General features: G+C 55.9%; 2 protein-coding genes across 3 annotated transcripts in view; both read left to right on the top strand.

Annotated features, from left to right (window-relative positions):
* The first annotated feature begins 442 nt into the window (after window positions 1-442).
* NOL12 (nucleolar protein 12) lies at window positions 443-6914 on the top strand. Of its 2 annotated transcripts, none has more exons than XM_082740168.1 (6): window positions 443-604; window positions 2118-2223; window positions 2547-2595; window positions 3104-3246; window positions 4871-4968; window positions 5359-6914. In XM_082740168.1, exons 1-6 carry the CDS (start codon window positions 522-524, stop codon window positions 5522-5524), a joined length of 645 nt encoding a protein of 214 aa, XP_082596294.1. In that variant the 5' UTR covers window positions 443-521; the 3' UTR covers window positions 5525-6914. The 2 variants fall into 2 exon arrangements, with proteins under 2 accessions (XP_082596294.1, XP_082596293.1); XM_082740167.1 differs by lacking the exon at window positions 443-604 and adding an exon at window positions 1738-1804.
* Window positions 6915-15431: 8517 nt separating this feature from the next.
* Window positions 15432-22163, top strand: part of TRIOBP (TRIO and F-actin binding protein) — a 51917-nt gene continuing 45185 nt past the window's right edge. Inside the window, exons 1-3 of the mRNA XM_082740166.1 lie at window positions 15432-15560; window positions 20252-20391; window positions 21705-21900. Of these exons, the coding sequence (XP_082596292.1) occupies window positions 15447-15560; window positions 20252-20391; window positions 21705-21900 (450 nt within the window). The 5' untranslated portion in view covers window positions 15432-15446. The remainder of the gene's footprint in view (window positions 15561-20251; window positions 20392-21704; window positions 21901-22163) is intronic.

Here is a 22163-nt window from a genome sequence, read left to right as displayed (position 1 = left end):
CCATTGTCTTGCACAACCCTACCAAAGTCACTATAATTATCCCTATTTTACAAATAGGGTAATTGTGGCCAAGCGAAGGCAATCAGTGCAGAACCACAGCTGTAATTGGGAGTACCAGGATTCTAATCCAGGGAGTGTGGCGCCAGAAATGGGTTCATGGAGACCACTAACGATTTGACATCAGAATCAGAAGTACGATCAACAATATTTGGCCATTTGCTAATTCCGTATGGAGCGGCTACTGCGTGCCCAGGCACCGTGCTAAACTCTGGGACGTCTCTTTCTCCGTTGCTGGCCTAGGAGGGGTACTGGGGTTAGGAATCACCTAGGAGGGGTAGGTATCTGATTGTTACACTCAGAAAGTACGCACCGGGAGGCGGGGTCCGCGGCCCCTTTAAAAGGCGGGGCCTGAGCAACGGAACTGAGGAGCGTAAGTGCGACACGTGCCCGAGAGGCTAAGAAGGATACACCCGGAAGTCTCTGAGGCGTGCTGGAACCGCGCCGCCGGAGGCCTCGCAGCTATGGGCCGCAACAAGAAGAAGAAGCGAGATGGCGACGACCGGCGGCCGCGGCTCGTTCTCAGCTTTGATGAAGAGAAGCGGCGGTGAGTGTCAAGGCTGGAGCGGATTTCCTTGGGGCCGCTGGCCGGGGCGGGCGGCTGATGCTCACGCAGAGGTCCCTTCCGGCCCCTCCCTCCCGGCGTGGCCCGGCTCCCCTCCGGCATCCCCCTCCCCTGCGGAATGGAAGCGGCCGCGCTCGGCCCCCGCGCCCAGGGGATGGAATCGCCCGCCCCACCCTCCCTTCGCTCGGTCGGCGCTCGGGCTGGCCTGGCTCCTGCTGCGCGCGCAGCGGGAGGGCGGGTTTGGGGACCCGGAGCTGAGGCGTGGACGTTCCGGACCCAGCCCGGCGGCGCCCCACGCGGTAGACTCAGCTGTTGTTGATGAATGAGGAGGGAGTGAGACGAGCGTCGCTTAAGTTGATTTATGCCCGCATCACAGGTGTCCCGAGTTCCTTCGGTGTGTGGGTGCCAGATCTCAGGACGCCCGAGCTGCACCCCTAAGCATCAGATGTTTCCCGCTCAGAGCGCCACTTTGCCATGTGGTAGTCAGCGAAAAGCCTCGTGTTGGGGCCCCAGAACCTTTGGAAATGATGCGGCCAGCACTAGAGAGATGAGGAGCCCCGATCAGATAGGGGAGGGGAATGCGGGGTGCGGGGGCACCCACGGGCCCTACAGATGGGTCGGGGGGCAGGTGTTCTGGGGAAATGGGGTGCCAGGCCAGTGGAAAGTTTGTGGACGACGGGGTGAGGGTGTGCTCTTTTTTTTTTTTTAATTTTATTTATTTATTTGACACAGAGAGATCACAAGTAGGCAGAGAGGCAGGCAGAGGTAGAGGGGGAAGCGGCTCCCCGCTGAGCAGAGAGCCTGATGCGGGGCTCCATCCCAGGACCCTGAGATCATCCATGACCCGAGCAGAAGGCAGAGGCTTTAACCCACTGAGCCACCTAGGCGCCCCGTGTGAGGGTGTCCTTAAGAGCCTACTAGAAGTGGCTTAATTGACTGGGTCAAGGAATCTGGCAACATAGAAGGGGCCCCACCTGTCCTGCTCACGTACCTGGCCCTGTTACCTGAGGCTGAGAGCCCTGGAGGGAGGTGGATGGAAGAGGTAGCATCTCCCTCTTTCTCCGGACCTTACACTCTCTATGACTTTTGGCAAACAGCCTCGCTTCTCTGTGCCTCAGTGGCCCCATGCGTGAAATGGGGATCGGTTACCTACCACATAGGTTGTTGTGAGGAATACTTGAGGTAAGACACACACTTTTTAAAAAAATTTATTTGAGAGAGAGAGCGAGCACACAGAAGCAGCACGGGTGGGGGTGAGGATGAGCAGAGGGAGAGAGAGAAGCCGACTCCTTGCTGAGCAGGGAGCCCGATATGGGACTTGATCCCAGGACCCTGGGACCTTGACCTGCCCAAAGGCAGACGCTTAAACGACTGAGGCATCCAGGCACCCCTGTGTACATTTTTATAGCGTACGGTATTAGGGGTTTTTCTCTTCCTGGCATGAGCCTTTCTTTCCTTGTGTCTCCTCCTGACTCTTCATGCTTCTCTCCTGCAGGGAGTACCTGACTGGCTTCCATAAGAGGAAGGTAGAGCGGAAGAAGGCAGCCATTGAGGAGATCAAGCACCGGCTCAAGGAGGAGCAGAAGAAGCTCCGGGAGGAGGTGCAAAGGGCGGGGAAGGGTGCGGGAATGGGGGTAGGGAGGGAGAGAGAGTGTGTGTATAAAATCTGACTCTTAAGGGGTTTGCATCCTTGGATGGCCTTAATAGGGGCATCTGCAGGAATGAGGGAAGGCGTGGGGAACAGTCTGTACAGGTAGAATCATGGTGGGCCCTGGTCTGGGGAAGGTTGAGGATGGAATCTTCTGGTGTTTCACCAGGAGTCAGTCCGTCATGGTCTCACTCACCCTGGAGACGAGCAGCGCTCCTGCCTGGGGTTGGCAGGAGAGGCCACACTCAACTGTGTTCCCTTCCCTTTTGGTTTCAGCGGCATCAGGAATACTTGAAGATGCTGGCAGAGAGAGAGGAGGCCCTGGGTAAGTCCCCTGACCTTGGGGGTCAGGCCAACAGGCCTAGGCTTATTTATTCTTTTGTTGGGTGGAAGCGGAGAGGTGTGGGGGCTGGTCAGAAGCTAACTTCCCTAGCTCTAGGGGTCTTGGTGGTGAGGCAAGGGCCAGGGGTGGTCTTCACTGACCTCTAAAAGTGAGTGGATCAGACAGACACAGGGAGGACCAGCCTCTTGGTGAAGTGACCCTGAACAGAAAGCCCAGTTCCGGAGGCCTGGACGGACTAGGGATAGAGGGGAGGGGGCAGCAGCAGCTGCTGGGGTCACACCAGGTTTTTCCTAGATGAGAACCAGATGGTCTGAGGTCTCCCCGAAGCATCAAGGGAGGAGTTGAATCATTTACATTTGTCTGCAGGCCGGACTCTGGAGCTGGTGACTTCCTGGAGAGGGGCCACTGCACTCTAGGGCTGGGCAGGGGGTGATAGTCCGGTTACGTGCGCTCTGAGGCTGAGACCCGGTTCTGTGCCCACCTTGCGCAGAGGAGGCAGATGAACTGGACAGGCTGGTGACGGCAAAGACAGAGTCGGTGCAGTATGACCACCCCAACCACACAGTCACCGTGACCACCATCAGCGACCTAGACCTCTCGGGGGCCCGCCTGCTGGGATTGCCTCCACTGGAGGTAGGTATAACTTCCAGCCCTAGGGAAGATGGGTCCCAGGTGCAGACGGCCTGTCGGCAGTGCTGAGTGCTGCTCCCCGTTACGGGGATTCCAGTGCAGGGGCTCTTTCCCTCCTGGGCACTCTTTCCGGCCTGGACAAAATCCCTGACCCTGGGGCTTGTCGAAGCCGGTTCTATGACTCAGCGGCTTTGGGCACATGGGCAGGTATCTTCGCCAGTAAGTTGGGAGGGGGTGCAGCAGTGGAGTCCTGGGTGATAACACCTGTCTCGTGGCATTGCTGAGAGTGTAAAAGTGGTCCATCCAAGGGAAGCACTGGTGATAGGGGTGTGTGGTGGTCACTCCAGTACGTGGGCACAGCAGTAACATGGCCCAGCCACGCACACGAACGGTGAGTTTGCAGCTGTGAATGGGGAGAGACTCACAAATTGCAACCAACATTTATTTACTTAAGTAGGCAGAGAGAGAGGGAGGAAGCAGGCTCCCCACAGAGCAGAGAGCCTGATGTGAGGCTCGATCCCAGGACCCTGAGATCATGACCTGAGTCGAAGGCAGAGGTTTTAACCCACTGAGCCACCCAGGTGCCCCTGCAACCAACATTTAAAAAAGAAAAAAAGGATCCCCCTTTTATTTATTTATTTTTTAAGATTTTATTTATTTATTTGATAGGGAGAAACACAGCGAGAGAGGGAACACCGGAGGCAGAGTGGGAGAGGGAAAAGCAGGCTTCCTGGCAAGCAGGGAGCCCAATGCGGGGCTCAATCCCCGGACCCTGGGATCATGACCTGCGCCGAAGGCAGACGCTTAACTGACTATGCCACCCAGGTGCCCCAGGATCCCCTTTTTAAAAGCGCTCGGTGGGCCCTGATCGGGAGTCACGGAGCCTTCCAGAAAGGGCAGAGGAAAGCACTGCTTTCAGGTGAAGCAGCAGCGTGTTGTGTTGTTTTGCTTGAGTTGGTGTGACCCGGTGTTCCCCCTCGGTGGCGGCGACGAGCTGCTGGGGAGCATGAGCGAGGGAGAGGCTTTGGGAGCGCGAGGGAAATGTTAACACAGTCAGCACTGCCTAATAAGCTCTCAAAACAGCAACAACAACAAAAACAAAATTAAAAGGTCTTAAAAGTTAAAAAGAAAAAAGGAAATAAATAGAGCAGAATGTCACTAAAATAATCAGAAAGCCTCCCAGTGAAGTACTGTCTCTCGAAACGGTTGTTTCCGTTGGAGCAGCGTCCGTCTGGGTGGGGTGGGCCCTTCAGTCCCTGTCCATCCCCAGTCCACGGCAGAGCACGTCTCCTGCCACGGGGGAGCCCAGAGCCAGCGCTTCTGGCGTCCCTACTGCGCTCCCGCTCCTTCTCTATCTCACACTCATTCTTCTGAGTCCTCCTGGCCTCTGCAGCGGACGTGCGGACGCTCACAGCTGAAGGAAGGGCACAAGGCTGGGAAACTCGGCTCTTCCTGTGTCATCTCTGCTGCAGGGCTGTGTGTGGCTTGTCCACTGTGGTCTTCTCTGAGCCCTGAGCCAGGCCTCCAGGCAGCAGGACGTGCCCCTCCCTGGCAGAGCCGGGACAGCTGGTGTCAGGTCCTTTGATCTACCGCTCTGTGTGACAGTCCTTGTTCTCTGCTTCTTTAGCAAGGGACTGGCCACAGGCCCGAGGAAGAGGTGTCCTCCACGGAAAAGCCGACCAGAGCCTTACCCCGGAAATCCAGAGATCCCCTCCTGTCCCAGCGGTGAGCCCTGGCCTGTCCTCCCCTAGGCTTCTGCTTCCTCGTGACTGACAGTGGTGACGGGGCCGGTGGAGCCACCTCTGGCTGGCCGGTGGCGGGTGGCATGGGGCAGCGACTCTGCTCTGCCTGTCGAGTGTCCCTCCTCCCCAACAGTGGCCATCCATGGGTGTCCTTAGTGCCTGTGGTAAGGGCGCTTTTTATGAGCCGAGGAACTGGCAGGCCCTCTGGGATCCGAGCGGCCGCCTTTGGCATGGATTTGGTGTTCCCGGCATTCCAGGCCTGTATGACTTCCTCCGCGAGTCAGGCGGTCCGTCGTCCTCCCCGGCCCAACCTTCCCCGCACGCCCCGAGAGTAAATGCGGCCCCAGCCTCACCAGCCTCGCACCTCCTACAGGATCTCCGCTCTCACGGCATCACTGCACGCACACAGCCGCAAGAAGACCAAGAGGAAACGTCCCCGACGGGCCCCGGACTCCACCAAGAAGCCCCCAAGTGCCACCCGTACGAGCAAGACCCAGCGCCGCCGGCTGACAGGCATGGCCCGGCACGGCGCAGAGTGAGCCCCAAGAACCAGGCTGTGCCCAGCCCGGGCTGAAAGCTTGGCTGTCCCAGGAACCCAGCCCCAAGGGGGCAATTCTGCGGCCCAGGCCTGGGAGGCCAGCACCTCTGGCCCGGAGCTGGGACTCGGGAGGGGGCAGGCAGCTGAGAGGTGGCTCCCGGCGGGAGGAGCCTTCAGAGCCGAATCGTGGGCATCTTCTTATCTGTGTCCGCACGGAGCCGTCATCAGATTTGTGAAGCTGAGTGCGCTCTTGGTCTTGTTTGTCCCTGACCCTCACGCCACGTGCCAGGGGCCGGCTTCTGAGGTAGATGAAATGGTCAGGCGAGGGGGTCTACCCTCACGGTCCAGCAGTGTCCGTGTGGGTGTGAGAAAGTGGTAGAATCCAGTCACCCCACCGCTGCGAGAAGCCGCTGCTGGGCGGGGGGCAGGGGCGCGGTGCCAGACTCCCCCTTTTACTGGCTGCGACTCTGGGTTTGTCCCTTCCTGGCCTCTCTTCAGCCGGAACTGAAGTGGTGGGAGCAGGTGAGTTCCAGGAGTTCTCACTGGTCCCCACCCAGCTGGGGACCAGTGAGAGACAGGAAGGTGACAGGAGAAGCTACATGTCCCACCTGGCCCCGGGGTGGGGGTGGGGGTGGGGCTGCTGGCAGGAGGGGAGCTGAAGTCCCAAAGCGGGCTTCTTTCTGCTCAGCCCACGCAGGGCTGCCGTTGGGGAGGCTCAGGAACAGGGGCTCCGTAGGCTGTGTCTCGGGGGGACTGGCACTCTCCCGTGTCACCATCCAGACCCGACATCTGGTGCCTGTGTGAAGGCCACACCTGGACATGGGAACGCGAAGCTCAGGGCGTATGGGTGGGAGACACTGTGACCCGGCCCTTTGGCTCTTCCACTGGCTCTTCCTGCTAGCTTCCCTCTTCTTGGGGTGGGGTGACTCGCTCTGCTGGGCTGCATCCATCCTGGGCAGAGGCTGGGGCCTGCTAGCAAGCTCGCCGGGTGCTTCTAGTGCTCAACCCGGGGTGGGGAGTGTGAGCCTTGCCCTCACCCGCCCCCCGGGAGCAGAATACATCCTGGGCCCAAGGGATTAGTGCACAGGGGTGGGCGTGGGTTTGAATCTTCATTCTGCCACTTGGCCTCTGTGTGGGCACTTTGCTGTGCTGACCTCTCTGGGCATATCCCCACAAGTAAGAAGTCAAGACACCCCCTTCCTAGGGCTGCCCCAAGGCTGCCAGGAGCCCTGAGCACGAGCCACCTCCTGCAGCCCCTGGCATCCCGGCCTCTGCTGACCCCTGCGATGGCTGACCCACAGCTCTTCTCCCGTCCCCAGTGCCACAGGGTCATTTACCATTTAGATCTACACGTTGTGATGTTTAAAAATATTAAATTCTCATTCGCGCTCTTCTGTGTGCACCGTCAATTCTCACAACAGCCCAAGGAGACTGAGTCTGCGATTTTGTCCCATCTTGCGATCGGAAGTGGCGGAATCAGAGCCCTCTGGAGGACTTGCCTTTTCTCCCCGGAGCCTCTCTCTCCGTGCTCCACACCAGGATTCTTTCCTCGCCGCTCTCCCATCTGGTGGGCCTCCTGGCCTTGGGGCTTCTAGGAGCAGTGTAAAGAAGGATTCAGTTTAGCTATATACAATAGAAAACAAATTTTAAAAACAACAGGCTTATATCAGAGGTTAACAGGGAAATAACTAGCCTGGAGCTGGGGGCATGGGGACTTGGGAGGCTGGGATGGCAGGCTTTTAGCTCTTTGTTTTGTGCCTTTTTCAACCTGTGGCTTCCACCTCATGGTCCAAGATGGCTGCTTGAGCTCCAGCCGTCATACTTGCCTTTCAGCCAGCAGGAAGGAGGAAGGGTTGAAGAACATGTCCCTCCCTTTTTTAAAGAACATTTGACGCTTGTTTTGTGCCATGGATTGGGCAGAGGCAAAGACAAGGGGTAGGAGGAAGAGGGAGCTCCTGGCTATGGGGAAGGCCGGGTCCTGTGGTTCATTCTGGGGAACCATGTTCCCAAATAAGAATTGAGGGTTGTGTGGGGCACTTGGATGGCTCTGGTCATGACCCCCTGAGTCCTGGGATGGAGCCCTAGGGAATCTGCTTCCTCTCCCTCTGCCCTTCCCCACTGCCCGTGCTCTCCCTCTCACTGGCACTCTCTCTCTGCCTCTCAAATAAAAATCTTGGATACAAGCAGCAGAGTCTCCCGCAGAAGCCTGATACATAAGGAAAGGACTGTCATGACCCAGCTGTACGGAACCAAAGCCACAGCAGACACTCGCTTTTCTGTTCCTTGGTTACTGTGGTGAACTTCCCCGATGCTACTAGAAGGAGCAGGGCCTCTCAGCTTGTAGAGGCAAGACCCTCCCGGTAGGACAGGATGTATTTTCAGGTGGCTGAGTCCTCTGCAGGGGGATGAGTGGGGGTCCTGCTGGCCCTGCCCGCCTGGCCCCAGAGCTATAGAGAAGAGGGTTCCATGCCAGGGAAGCTGAGGCTTTCCTGCTCTCTGAAGTCCCCCGGACCTCAGAGGCTCGGAGCCACCAGGTTTGAACTGTCGACCTCAGTGGCTCTGGCCTGGGGTTCCCAGTTTGTCCTGAGCTGGAGACCTCGCTGCCTGTTCCGTTGTGAGCGGCGCCAGCATGACAAAAGTCTCCCAGGTCTCAAGCTGACACCTTGCAGAAGTCGGAGACGGAGACACCCTTTAGATGTTCACGGGCTGCTCACGCCTCACTCTGCCTGTGAGCCACCTCCTCAGAGAAGCCTTCCCTGACCCCTCCCCCAGCCCTGGGAATCGATCCTTCCCACCCCCTCCCCACGTGGGCTCCAGTGATACTGTGTTTCCTTCTCGTGAACACTGACCACATCTGTAACCCGCTTATGTCTGTCCCCTCTGTCCCCACTAGCAGACCATGAGCCTTTTTTTTTTTTTTTAAGATTTTATTTATTTGACAGACAAGAGATCACAAGTAGGCAGAGAGGCAGGCAGAGAGAGGAAGGGTAGCAGGCTCCCTGCTGAGCAGAGAGCCAGATGTGGGGCTCCATCCCAGGACCCTGGGATCATGATCTGAGCCAAAGGCAGAGGCTTAACCCACTGAGCCACCCAGGGGCCCCCAGACCATGGGCCTTCTGAGTGAGAAGTTGGGTCTCTCTGAAGTTGCTGTGTCTGCTCCTGGCACAGGGCCCATCTCCCCATAGGTCCTGAGCCGGTCCTGGCTGAGTGACATGGGACCCAATCCCCCACCCCACAGGTGCTCCCAATAACCCTTGGAATAATCTGTTCTAGAATTTTCTTGGCTGCACTGCCATGTTTGCCTGTCTGCAAGCTTCTGAATCTGTTTTTTCTTTTTGTTTTTCCCCTTCCCTTCACCACATCCATCTGTCCTGGGCGAACTTTGCCCTCTCCCTTGCACCCTAGTTAGCACGATTGCCAAATAACAACCAAGAGAAAGCAGATGGGAAAAGCAATTTATCAAGCACTTCTCATGTGCTGGTCACATTATTAACTCAGAAGCATTGCAAAGTGGAAATTACCTCCATTTGACAGGTGAGAAAACTGAGTCTCCACTTACATAATGTCAGAAGTTATCTGTCACAGCTAATAAGACATGGTCCTTGCATCCCACGGAGGGACAGACACATGGATGTCCCTCTGGAGGTCAGGGGTTCAACAAAGTGTCAGAGAGCAGGCATCCTTACAACCCAGAGGCAGAGAGGAAGGCATCCAAGAAGGCTTCCGAGAGGAGGTGAGCCTTGATCTGAATCTTGAAAGATGATCTGGGTTGGCCAGGCAGCTGAGGGAGGGGATGGGCAGGTAGAAGGCCCTGGTGAGCAAAGGTGGGGAGTAGCCAAAGGTGGGGAAGCAGCTGCAGAGGCCCATGGGCCCCAGACCCTGAAAGGCCTCAGACTTGAGCTGAGGACCTAGACCCTTATCCTGTGGGCAGTGGGAGCCCCTGAGGTGGGGCTGGGGAGTCGCCAGGGGCAAGTCAGGGTCAGTGATTGATTTAGAGAGATCTCCCTGGTGGCAGTGTGGAGGCTCCAAGACACGGTTGTAGTTATTCCAGGAGAGGCTGGGAGGCCCTCCTTTCATGCAGGCAGCCATTCACTCTCTTGCCAAGTATTTATTGAGCACCTCTGAAGTCCCAGTCACTGGGGTACATTGATGAGCAAGAAGGGGTGGTCCCTGCCCTCCAGCCACTTATATTTCATGAGCTGTAGCTGTAGGGACTCAGTGGAGGAGAGAGAATAATGGTAGCATTTATTGAGCACTTACTGTATACCAGCCACTCTTTTTTTTTTTTTTTTTTTTAAAGACTTTATTTATTTGTTGCGGGGACATGGGGAGAGAGAGAGAGAGAGAGAAAGCGCACGCAACCAAGCAGAGTGGCAGGCAGAGGCAGAGAGAGAAGCAGGCTCCCCGCTGAGCAAGAAGCCCAATGCAGGACTCAATCCCAGGACCCTGGGATTATGACCTGAGCTGAAGGCAGCAGCTTAACCGACTGAGCCACCCAAGCATCCCAGTATACCAGTCACTCTTTACAGGGTTTAACTCTGAATTCTCACAGTAACCCCACAGGCTACGCAACTCCATTAAGCCCATTTTGCAGTTGAGGTACATGGAGGTGGCCCCCTCAGGAAGCAGGTCACTCCCTAGATACAGACATTAATACTGTCTGGCGAACAAGCTGAGTTTTACCTTCAAGGGGCGCCCTCACAAGGTCCAGAATGGGAAAGACGCCCCAGGAACCATGTGGGTCCTGCACAGGATCTCTGCTCAGTGCAGTGAGACCTTAAGGCTGGGGAAACCAGGGAGGGCTTCTTGGAGGGGGTGGCATTTAAGTTATCACTAAGGGAATGAAAAATCTATGATTTACCATTTCAGAAACACTGCATAGGATAGAAGGCCTGAACATTAGTTTGGTTTGACTCACAGAGTATTTAAAAACAGCTTGACTAGAGGCACCTGGGTGGCTCAATCCATCGAGCATCTGCCTTTGGCTCAGGTCATGATCTTGGGGTCCTGGGATCGAGCCCCACGTCGGGCTGCCTGCTCAGTGGAGAATCTGCTTCTCCCTTTCCCTCTGCCCCTTCCCCTACTCATGTTCTCTCTCTATTTCTCCTCAAATACATAAATAAAATCTTTAAAAAAGAAGAAGAAGAAGAAGAATTCTGTGAAAGGCAACGATTCTGAATGTTTACCCAATTTTTTGAGGCGAAAACCAAAACCAAAATAGGTTGACTTTGCCATATTTTCAGATGTTGCAATTTCATGCGGAAGTTCGGGTTTCTGGCTTCTTCAGTAAAAGTAGGCCTGGCTGCACCCGATCACCACTTCCCAGTGTCACCGTGCACTGGAGTCAGCCCTGGTGACCCTGTGAGACACTTGGGCCTTTCTGCTTCTGCTCCATGGGGCCACCGCCCCCCGCCCCGGCATGTCTACCTGGCCCGCACACAGCGTGGGATCCTCCGACAGGCCTGTGGACATGGTGGGCTGGGAGGAAACTGAGGTCAGAGGGGTGGAGTGGGGCTAGAAGTGTTCGTGATGGTTTAGCCACCACCATCCCACCCGCGAATCCTGGCCACGGGGAAGAGCATGAGAAAAGGTGGAGGTGAGCAGGCGCAGACCCTGCAGGGAGCAGAAGGGGGGTGGCGTCACCAGAATAAATGGTGACAAGGGTGACACACTGCCCTGGCTGCCTTGCGTCCTTAACCCTGAGTCATCTGAGCCACACCACAGGACTCCGGGAGTGTGTTTTTTAGACCAGGCTCTGTCAACAAGTAACTGAGCAGCTTCGGGCAACTTGCTTCAGCCGGCGTGAGTTTCACTGCTGCATGATGCGGATGGTGACAGCTGTCCTTCTCTTCACAGGGAGGTGTTGGGAGAAACCCGACTGTGTACGCAGAGAGGCCGGCTTTGCCCCCTCGGGGGAAAAGGAGGGACTGTTACCCTCAACCAGTCTTAGAGCCACTGTCCCCCCACCCCCAAGAGGGTGACCTCTTCCAGTAGTCCCCGGAGCTCCCTGGCCCCCTCCTCCTGCCTCCTTCCAGTCATCTCTCCTCCACTCTGCCGGCTGCTGCCCACCTCCCTGCTGTCTCCTCCTGCCCTCAGGGCCCAGCCAGGCGGCTCCAGAGCTAGGGGCAGCCCTCGGGACAACCCCTGGCTTGCCCCTTGACTTTTCCCTTCCCCTCTCCCCCTCCTCAACCTCACCACTTGGTCCCCCTCCACCAGACTGTTTATCCCCCCGGGGCCGGCAGCCTCACTCCCTCTCCCCTAGGGCTTTGCTCGGATGTCACCATCTCAGCGAGGCCTTCCCTGACCCCCTTATTTCAAGTGTAATACCCGCCCCACCCAGCCACTTCCACCCCCTTCCTGGCTTCCTGGTTCTCCTTAGCACCTCTCACCAGCCTTCATACTCCATATCTTGCTTATTTAATCTTGTTTGGCATCGGGGCGCCTGGGCGGCTCAGTGGGTTGAGTTCCTGACTCTTGATCTCGGCTTGGGCCCTGATCTCAGGGTTGTGGGATGGAGCCCCGAGAAGAGCCCCACATTGTACTGGGCTCCCTGCTGAACGGGAAGTCTGCTTGGGATTCTTTCTCTCCCTCAGCCCCTCCTCCCCCTCCCTCTCTCTAATAAATAAATAAATCTTTATCTTTTGGGGGGTCTGTTTGTCTCCGCTAGAATGTAAGCACCAAGGAATCACGAAATTCAGTCTTTTGTTCACTAAGTATCCTCAGTACACAACTAAGTAGGAGCTCCATAAGTATTTAATGAATTGAAACGTCAAGAGGGCCACCCTGGGTTAGCTCCAGGTTTTACTGATTGGTGGGAGCAAGAGGGTGGGGGGATGTGGCTAAAGTGCCCCAGCGGTGTCCTGACCCTCAAACTCAAACCAAATGTCTAACTCACACCAGGCTCAGAGAGGTCAAGTAACTTTCTCAAGATCACATAGCCAAGAAGTGCTAGATCCAGATGCCAAATCTCAGTCTCACAACTTCCTGTTTTGCTCACAGTAACTGGGATCAAGCTAAAAGCTCATTATCCTTGCTACTAAACTTGCTACTAAACCCATTCCATCCTGGGCCAGGATGACCTGTTCAGGGGCTATCTCTTCCACCGGTCAGTGGGGTTCTCATCTCAGGAGGCACATTTTATCCATGTTGCCATCTCCCCAATGCCCAGCAGATATACGTGTGAAAGTTTGAACTAGTGAATGAAGATGTTCTGTGGGGCTAGTGGAGTCAGACACACCAGGGTTTTAGTCTCGGCTCTGTCTTGTACTAGCTGTATGACCCTGGCAAGTTAATTGTCCTTAGCTGTAGTGAAATGAAGATCTTGGTACTTAGCTCTTTGGGTTACTGTATCCCAATGAATGTGAAGACTTTGGAACAGGGGCCAGTACATAGTACAGAATAAATGTTATCTTAAAAAGGGGACAGATTAGGGGCGCCTGGGTGGCTCAGTGGGTTAAGCCGCTGCCTTCTGCTCAGGTCATGATCTCAGAGTCCTGGGATCGAGTCCCGCATCGGGCTCTCTGCTCAGCGGAGAGCCTGCTTTCCTCTCTCTCTCTGCCTGCCTCTCTATCTACTTGTGATTTCTCTCTGTCAAATAAATAAATAAAATTAAAAAAAAAAAAGGGGGACAGATTAAAAAAAAAAAAAAGGAGAGTTGCACATTTTGTGAGTGAGTTCTGCATCAGTGGAAGCGAGCGAATGGAGGCTGAAAACCCCTGGGCATTTCGTTTCATCCCGGCAGGTACTACTACTCTTCCTATTTTATAGATAGGAAAACTGAGGCACAGAGAATTTAAGTCTCTAGCCCAACATTTGGAGTAAGGCAAGTGCAGGGAACTGTATCGAGAATGCACCGGCGGGAAAGAGATCAGGGGGAGCCAGACCCATCACTGCCAGCCCTCTAAAGGGTCCCTTGGGAGCCCTGACCCAGCAGCGGCTCAAGCTAGACGTGCGGCCGGTCCCGCGCTCAGAGGCATCTGGGCGCCGCCCGCCTCCGCCCCGCCCCCTTGCCCTCGGGTTGTCCAATCCCGCAGCCTTTATGTAAATGAGGCTCCTAGATCGAGCCTATGCAAGAGCGGCAGGGGAGTGGTCTTCGTCCACCTCCCGGGCGAAGATCTGATTCATTGTTAAAATAGAAGCTGTGACCCCCAGCACCCCACCCCGGTACCCCCTGTGCGTGGAAACCGGAGCCGAGGTCAGTAGTACTGCGCGGCGGAAAGGGGGGACGGGGGCGGGGAGAAGACGCTACCGGGGTAAGGTAGAGGGGCGAGGCATACGGAGAGGGACTGGGTGACCCTCTGGAGAGGTCCAGGAGTCCATTCTCCGGGTGGGGCATGATTGTCCGCCGAAGGTTTTTCATTGTTACAGCCACACCTAATGTGCATTTTAGAGGATTCTGCCAATTGTCTGGGGAAAAGGAGGAGGAGGAAGCGGGAGCAGTGAGGGGCACGTGAAATAGAGCCCCCAACATCCCCCAGGGAAATGAGCCGCCCTCTCTGTCTCAGGCGATGGTCCTTTTTGTGGTCAGAGCAGGAAAGAACCGCCCAAGCTGGGCGGGACCGGTGCGCGCCCCGTTCCACCGATGGGGCAGGGTCGTTGCGGGGAGATGATGGCCCAGGGAGGATTAAGGGGCCAGTGGGTACCCCTGTCTCTCTCTCACACACACACACTGGCTCCTGCCACCTCCCCAGGTCTGATGGTGGAGAAGCTGGGAACCTTCGCCCTGGCTGCCCCAGGGGAGGATGTGAAATTCCGCAGGTCTCAGCTGAGATTGGCCACCAAGGCCTTATGTCCTGGTATGCTTTGGAGGAAACTCACCAGGTGAGGACCAGTGTGTGGGCAGATGACCTGGGGGCACCGCAGGGTACTTGGGGTTTGGGAATATGGGTTCATCTTCTGCGCCACTTGCCTCCTGGGGCTCTCTGTGAGCAAGAAAGGCATCTTCAAGTCACTCTTATTGGGGTCTACCTCTTCTCCCCCATCTCAGAGCCCTCAGTGGCCTCACCCAGATGGGAGGGCCCCGTGCTCAAGTCAGAGCACCAGGGCTTCTTTTTGGCTAAACCAGGCTGCCTCCTTGCTGTGTGACCTGAGGTGGTTCACTTTTGGCCATGACTTTGTCCTCAACTCTGAAAATACCTGCTGGCCTTTTGCTTCACTCCCAGCGTTGCCCAAGGAACTTGTGTGAACTGGCGGTGTGATCCAGTGCCCCTCATTTCCACCTCCGAGAGGGTGGGGAGGGGCACAGACCTGGGCTGGAATCCAGATCAGCCCCTGGGGCCTAGAGCAAGGTGTGGACTCTCGGTGAGCCTTAGTTGCTTCGTCTGAAATTGGCATTGAATTCATCTACAATGTGGTAACTTTAAGGCCAGGGTCCTCAAACTTTGGGGTGCATTACATCGCCTGGGAAACTTGTAAATGCACAACTGCAGATCTCCTTCAAGAGATTCTCACTGAGTGGCTCTGGGGTGGGAATTGGGAATATGTTTTTATTTTTATTTTTATTTTTTTAAGTAATCTCTTTGCCCAACTTGGGGCTCAAACTCACAACCCCCAGATCAAGAGTCGCATGCTCCACTGACTGAGCCCGCCAGGAGCTCTAGGAATGAGCATTTTATGAGCAGCTCAGCTGAGTCTAATGCAGTGTCCTTGGAACACACTCTGAATAGCACTGCAGTGATGACTAGAAATCTCGGGACAAGTGCTTGGCAGAGTGCCTGGTGCATAGTAGGTGCTTAATGAGTGTTTACCAAGTGAATGGATGAACAGCTACATGAATGTAGTCCTTATCTGTCTGGGGGCAGCTAAGGCTGGGTTCTGGGGGACGCTGCCAGCCAGTTACCTGGGTCTTGCCCTCTCCCCCCGCCCCATTCTTCCTAGGTCCCCCCATAGGATCGCAGGAGCTACTTAAGCCTGACTTAACCAATATGCAGGAAGACACTGGGAATGCCCCATGTGAATACTCTGAGGTCAACGTGCTTGCCCAGAGCTGCTGTCAAAGCTGCTTCCACCCCGAGGAGGCCCACAGACCAAGGCAGGAGGTAGGCCAGCTTTCCTGAGAGGTTGTGGTGGTCTGGGATGGGGGTGTCCGTGACAGGCTGCGCCTTGTGGGCCACTAACTTGTCGCCGAACACAGACACCAAACCAAGAGGTTCTGCCCTCGTACAATGAGCTGGTGAGACCACGTTGTGTTTCCCAAGTGCAAGTCATTCTCCTTCTGCTTTTGCGATTTTTTTGCCATGGCCTCATGTAATCTAGTACTTGTTTTATTCTCCTTCTTTTTTTTTTTTAGATTTTATTTTTATTTATTTATTTGAGAGAGAGAGAATGAGAGGGGAAATGTCAGAGGGAGAAGCAGACTCACTGCTGAGCAGGGAGCCTGATGTGGGACTTGATCTCAGGACTCCAGGATCATGACCTGAGCTGAAGGCCATCGTTTAACCAACTGAGTCACCCAGGCGCCCCTTATTTCATTATTCTTAAAATAAACACTACTCCTTTTTTTTTTTTTTTTTTAGATTTTATCTATTTATTTGACAGAGACCACAAGTAGGCAGAGAGGCAGGCAGAGAGAGAGGAAGGGAAGCAGGCTCCCCAGTGAGCAGGGAGCCTGATGCTGGGCTTGATCCCAGGACCCTGGGATCATGACCTGAGCTGAAGGCAGAGGCTTTAACCCACTGAGCCACCCAGGCGCCTCAATAAACACCCTTTAAAAAAATTTATACTAAAATAAAACTTTATGTCATCACCATAAATAGGAGACTAGAAGTATATCCTTTATATAGAAGGTGAAAAGGGAAGAAAGAAAAGGAAGAAAATCAGAAAGGTCATTAAATTCTAACTAGAGAGTATTGTCAGCTGAAGGCTTTAAGCCTGAGTCTTGCTGTCTGTCTTTATTTTTTTTTTAAGATTTTATTTATTTATTTGACAGACAGAGATCACAAGTAGGCAAAGAGGTAGGCAGAGAGAGAGAGAGAGGAAGAAGCAGGTTCCTGCTAAGCAGAGAGCCCGATGTGGGGCTCTCGATCCCAGGACCCTGGGATCATGACCTGAGCCAAAGGCAGAAGCTTTAACCCACTGAGCCACCCAGGCACCCCACTGTCTCTCTTTAAAAAGAGAGACTGGGGGCACCTGGGTGGCTCAGTGGGTTAAGCAACTGCCTTCAGCTCTGGTCATGGTCCTGGAGTCCTGGGATCGAGTCCCACATCGGGCTTGTGTTTCCACGGGGAGTCTGCTTCTCCCTCTGACCTTCTCCTCTCTCATGCTCTCTCTCATTGTCTCTCTCTCAAATAAATAAATAAAATCTTTAAAAAAATAAAAAGAGAGATTGGTAGGTGTTAGGGAGGCATTAAAGGTACCCCAGCATCTACGGGAGACTTGTCCCTAGAGGTACTGAATGAGTGAAAGGGGAGAGGTTTTCTCACTTTGCCATCCTCATGGTCTTAGGCCAAGCCCCGCTATGTGTAAACCCAGAACTCCTGGTACAGAAGCTACAAGAAGCATGGGAGTGTGAGTCTCCATGGACCCCTTCAGGCTTGACACCCCCCCTCCCACCCATGGCTCCCTCATTCCCAGCGGGTCCCAAGGCTCCTCCTGAGCCTGGGGCAGCTCCACGCAGGATGTTAGGCTCCACGAAGTGGCCTTCGTAAGGAAGTTCCTGTTAGCTTCAGAGCCAGGCAAGCCAGAGTCCCAGTCCTAGGTTTGCCATTTACCAGCCGTGTGACCTGGTTCTTACTGTCTCTGGCTTCCCTCTCCTAACAGGGGAAGTGGGGCAACAGAGCCTTCTCACTGTGGCACCGTTTAGTCCAAGGACATGTGGCTAATTCAATACACGTTAGTTTCCTCTCTTCCTCCTTCCCGACCCAAAAAATAAACGTGGGAGAGAATTTTCTACATGTGCTGATCCCTCCAAGAATAGCTCTCTCCCCTTAGTGCCAAGTTCAGAGAAACATGCCCCGCCAGTCTGTCTCTGACACCTGTGCCCTTCTGCAGCGGGTGGGGAGACGCCAAGTGTGGAACTGGGAAAAATTTGGATTCAGACAGGTCTGAGTTCTATGTCAGTCCGGGCTGAGACTTTAGGCCAGCTCGTGTGTTCGCACATAAGGACCAGGTGCCTAAAATGTGCTAACCAGGAATGTGCAGACGTGGGCCCAGGTCCCAGGGCAGCCCTCTCCCTGAGGCTTTCTCTAGCTCCCCTAGGAGTCTGGGTGCTGGATGCCTCCCTTCTCTGCTCTCAGCAGAGCCTCCCCCAGGCCAGGGTGGTGAGTGGTTATCCCTGGAAATCAGGAAGCCTGGACCAGACCACAGAAAGGATCTGTAGAGGGAGGATGGGCTAGGGGGGAGGGTCCTGCTGTCTGCCAGGCACCACACATCCCTTTTCAATGGATTTATTGTTTTGTTTTGTTTTTTTAAGATTTATTTATTAATTTGAGAGAGAGAGAGAGAGCATGAGCTGGGGGAGGGGGAGAGAGAGAATCCCAAGCAGACGCCCCACTGAGCTGGTAGCCCGACAAGGGGCTTGTCATGGGGTTCTTCCAGGGGTTCGATCCCAGGACCCCTGAGATCATGACCTGAGCCCAAACCAAGAGGTGGATATGCTCAACGGATCGAACCACCCAGGAGCCCTTTCAATGTATTTATTCTTTTTTTTTTTTTAAGATTTTATTTATTTATTTGACAGAGAGAAATTACAAGTACACTGAGAGGCAGGCAGAGAGAGAGAGAGAGAAGGAAGCAGGCTCCCTGCCGAGCAGAGAGCCCGATGCGGGACTCGATCCCAGGTCCCTGAGATCATGACCTGAGCCGAAGGCAGCGGCTTAACCCACTGAGCCACCCAGGCGCCCCTCAATGTATTTATTCTTAAACGTATTTAACATTCTATTGATTCAACACTAATAAAATTCTATTTAATGTCTTCACATTATTTATTATATTGGAGATGTGCAGACCAGGCACTGTTCTCCGTCCTTCACAAATGCTGACCTATTTAATCCTCCTGATGTCCCTAGGAGGGATCTTATCATTCCAGTTTTGGAAATGAGAAAACCAGGCTCAGAGAGGGAAACCACCAGGCTGAGGTCACCCAGCTGGGAAGTGGAGGCGCCAGGATTGGGCCCGATGTCTGTCTGAGGCCAGAGCCCGTGCTGACCCGCCAGACGGGAAATCAGAGCCAGGGACTGGCCATGGGGCCGGCTCAGGTGGGCAATAGGCAGCGATGGGGGCTGCGGATGGAAGTAGGGAGGAGGTGCCGAGACAGGCTGGGGGTCCTGCTTGGGCCCAGCTGGGCTGGACCCCTTGGTGGTACCCAACCAGCTGCTTCCTCGCTCATGTGGCAAGGTCCCCAGGGCGGCCAAGGCGCCAGGCTGGGCTGTGGATCTGACACCTCCCGCTGTCGAGCTGTGATCAGAATCTGGCTCCAGGGCAGGGGGCGAAACTGAACCCGCACGGGCCTCCTCTGGCTTGGAGGGCCCTGCAGACACCCTGGGTCCACTCCTTGGCACCGTCCAGGGGTCCGCTCACAGGGGCTTTCTCGGAACTCGGGGCGCCGGTGCCCACCCTGCCCTGTGGCCGGGCTGTGGCCTCAGCCCTGAGCGCTGAGCTCCAGGGTCCCTGGGGAGCCCGCGCCCAGTCTCCCCCCCGCACCCCACGCCGGGCTCTCAGGTGAGCGGCAGGGATCATGTTCCTGCGGTTTCATGTCCCGCATTGTTCTTGGCTGGGCCCCGGCTTATGAAAGAGTAATGAGGGGCCCCTGCTCGCTGCCGGCCCCCTCTAAGGTTTCCACTGCCTCGGCTGCCGCCGCCACGGCCCAGAGTCGGGGCCTGGGAGGGCGGCAGCGTGGGGGCCTGAGCCGGAGCCCCCCGGGGACGAGGGTGCTGACAGCCGCCAGCCGCCACCGCCAGAGCCCGCCGCCCAGGTAACCTGAGAGGAGGCGGGGTGCAGGGTGCCTCGGCCACCGGCTCCCACCACCAGGGAGGGCCCGCCACCCCGGCGACGTGGGGAGGAATGGGGGGGCCCTCCCGCAGGTGAGCTGCCGCCGTTCCCCCCGGGTGAGCCCAGCAGGTGCCTCTGCAGGTGTGGCCTGGCCGAGGGCGGGCAGGGGAGAGAAGGGCCACCGACTCAGGGCCCCACCTCCACCCCCAGGTCCTGGACCCTCCTGAGCTGAGCCCCCTGTGTCCCCCGCATCCCCTGGAGCAAGGCCAACCTCCCCTTCTGAGGTCTTACTTTCCCGTCCCCTCAGACTTCCTCTTTCTCCCTCAGACCCTTTCCTGAGCTCTCCAGGTGGGCTTCGCCCCTCCTCCTCATGCTCTGCCCTTGACCTTGTCTTCCAGACGCAGAAGACCCGTTTGGGCCCCTTTGTTTCCTTCACACCCTCTGGCACACACGCACACGCACCGACACACATGTAGAAATAAGCTCACGTGCATTAATGTGCTCCCCCGCCACCTTGCAGACACATGCACGTGTGCACGTTTGCACACCTACAGGCCTTTCTACGCACACCTACCTGTACACACACGTGTGCTTGCACACACTCTGTGCCTCTGCTAGCCCCCGGCTTGGGTCCCCAGAGGCGCTGCCGGCCTGACGGACAGCTCTCCTTGAGAAGCCTGAGATCCCAGGAGGAGATGCCCGGACACTCTTCTCCGTGGCCAGCTGGGGGGAGGGGCTGCCCAGGGGGAGGGGAACCCCCACGTGGGCCAGGAGCTGCCTCCTCTCTCCAACTCTGCCCCAGGAGCCAGGGAACCCTCCCAGTGCTGAGCCGCCTTACTGTGACTTGCCTCGCCGCCCACCTGCCTCTGAGGACCCTCCCCGTTCCTCAGCCTCCGGCTGCCCGTCGGTGGTGGGCCCGGGCCTTGGGCCAGGGCTGCAGAGGTAGGTAGAGCCGCAGGGCTTGGGGAGGGGCTCCCTAGAGGAGGATGCCTTCACCCACGCCACCCTTCACCCTTTCGTGATGGTGGCGGCCGCGGGCATGGGTCACATGGGTGGGTCACGCAGCCTGGGCATGGGCCAGCAGTGGGCATGGTCCTCAGACCCCAGCTGAGTCTGCCCCAGGGAATGGAGCAGCCCAGCACCCATCCTTCAGGGGGTGAGGTCCCCGGCCCGCTCACGTTTCCTGGTTCCTTTGGTACAGCTTTAAAAGATCAAACAGGTGGGCGCCTGACCGCGAGGTGCTCTGGGCGCTGGGATTCCCTCCACTCCAGGCCCGAGCTGAGCTGAAGTCACGGTGCCTTGGGAGGCCATGGCCAAGGGCCCAAAAACCTGGGTTCCAGCCTCAGCTCCATTCCTGATGGCCTAAGGGAATAAGTCAGTCCCTCCTTGATGCCTCAGTTTCCCTGTTTATCAAATAAGAGGAATCGAATCAAATCAGCTTTGCTTTGGGAACATGTATGCCTCACAGACAAGTATTACTTAAAAAAAAAAAAACGAAACCAGCTCTGCTATTGAGTTTGTTTCAGAAAGGCCAGGATAAACTAATTTGAATATCTTTCTTGCAAGACTTGTCAGAACCTTTAGTTTGCTAGCAGGCCTTGTGCTTTTGCGTAGGGAGGTAGAAGTGTGCCGTACGTCGCAAACTCATCTGATCACAGACCTCTTTTTAGGGGCCGTCATCCCTTTCCATCTTGTAGGTTGACCTGTGGGTCACTCTTTGGGGACACTGCCATCTGCCTACCTGGGCCTGTGGCCATCCTGACTGCCTTCTCTAAAGCCCTCTCTAAAGGGCTTTCTATTGCCACTCCCTCCCTTGGCATCCAGACTAGTGACCCTGTCATTACCCCCGGAGCTCTGCTACCTCCTGAAGCCCCGCTTTAGCCCAGTACACTTGTCATCTCACTTTTACTGAGCTGGGGGTGGAGGGTCCCACTCCTGCTCCAGTGACAGAGGATTAGCTCTGGGATCACAGGTATGGTTCACCATGTAGCTCTCCCCCTTCCTAGCTCTGTGACCTTGGCCAGTCCCTTGAGCTCTCTGAGCCTCGGTGTCTTCATCTGTAAAATGGGTGCCATGACACATATTCAAAGGGACCCTGTTACAACTGAATGAGGCTGCCCAGCACAGCGAGGCCTGAGTGTTTGCTCCCTCCTTTGGTCTAGTGTGAGGTGTGTGTGTGTATCTGGCTGGGGATATTGGTCCCTAATTCCCCTGACTTTTGGGGGAAGAAGTCATAGGTCTGTCTCTTCTCCCAGGGGTCCGTCAGCAGGGTCCTCAGCAGAGGTCCCCACCGCTGCCTCCGGGAGCCAGAGCCAGGAATTGGAGGCAGGACCCTCTCTGGAGGATCTGGCCTCCTGCCTGGGTGGCAGCTTTGACGAAGGCCTTGACTCTGGCACCAGCTCCAGCCCTGACCACGACACCCCTGATGATACCAGCGACTCGTCCTCCGTGGTGAGCTGGGGAGGGCAAGATCGCCCCTCCGTGCCAGCCCTGGGGTCCCACCCAGACCTCCAGACAATCCTTGTACACCAGGGAACTGGGCCACGGCCCTCGGAGACTTAGCCGTCTCCTCAGCCCGCCTGGACCAACCGCCTGGGAGGGGCAGGGGTCTCGTCCATGAAAAAAGACTGAAGGAGTATCAATGGGCAGGGAGATCCGCGTCAATCACGAATGGGGTCAGGCTGCCAAATACAGCGGGCCGGGATGTTGGGCGT

Source organism: Mustela nivalis (genome assembly GCF_964662115.1).
Source record: "Mustela nivalis genome assembly, chromosome: 7".
NCBI lineage: Eukaryota > Metazoa > Chordata > Mammalia > Carnivora > Mustelidae > Mustela > Mustela nivalis.
Note: the sequence above shows the minus strand (reverse complement) of the source record. Positions and strands in the feature narration are given on the sequence as shown.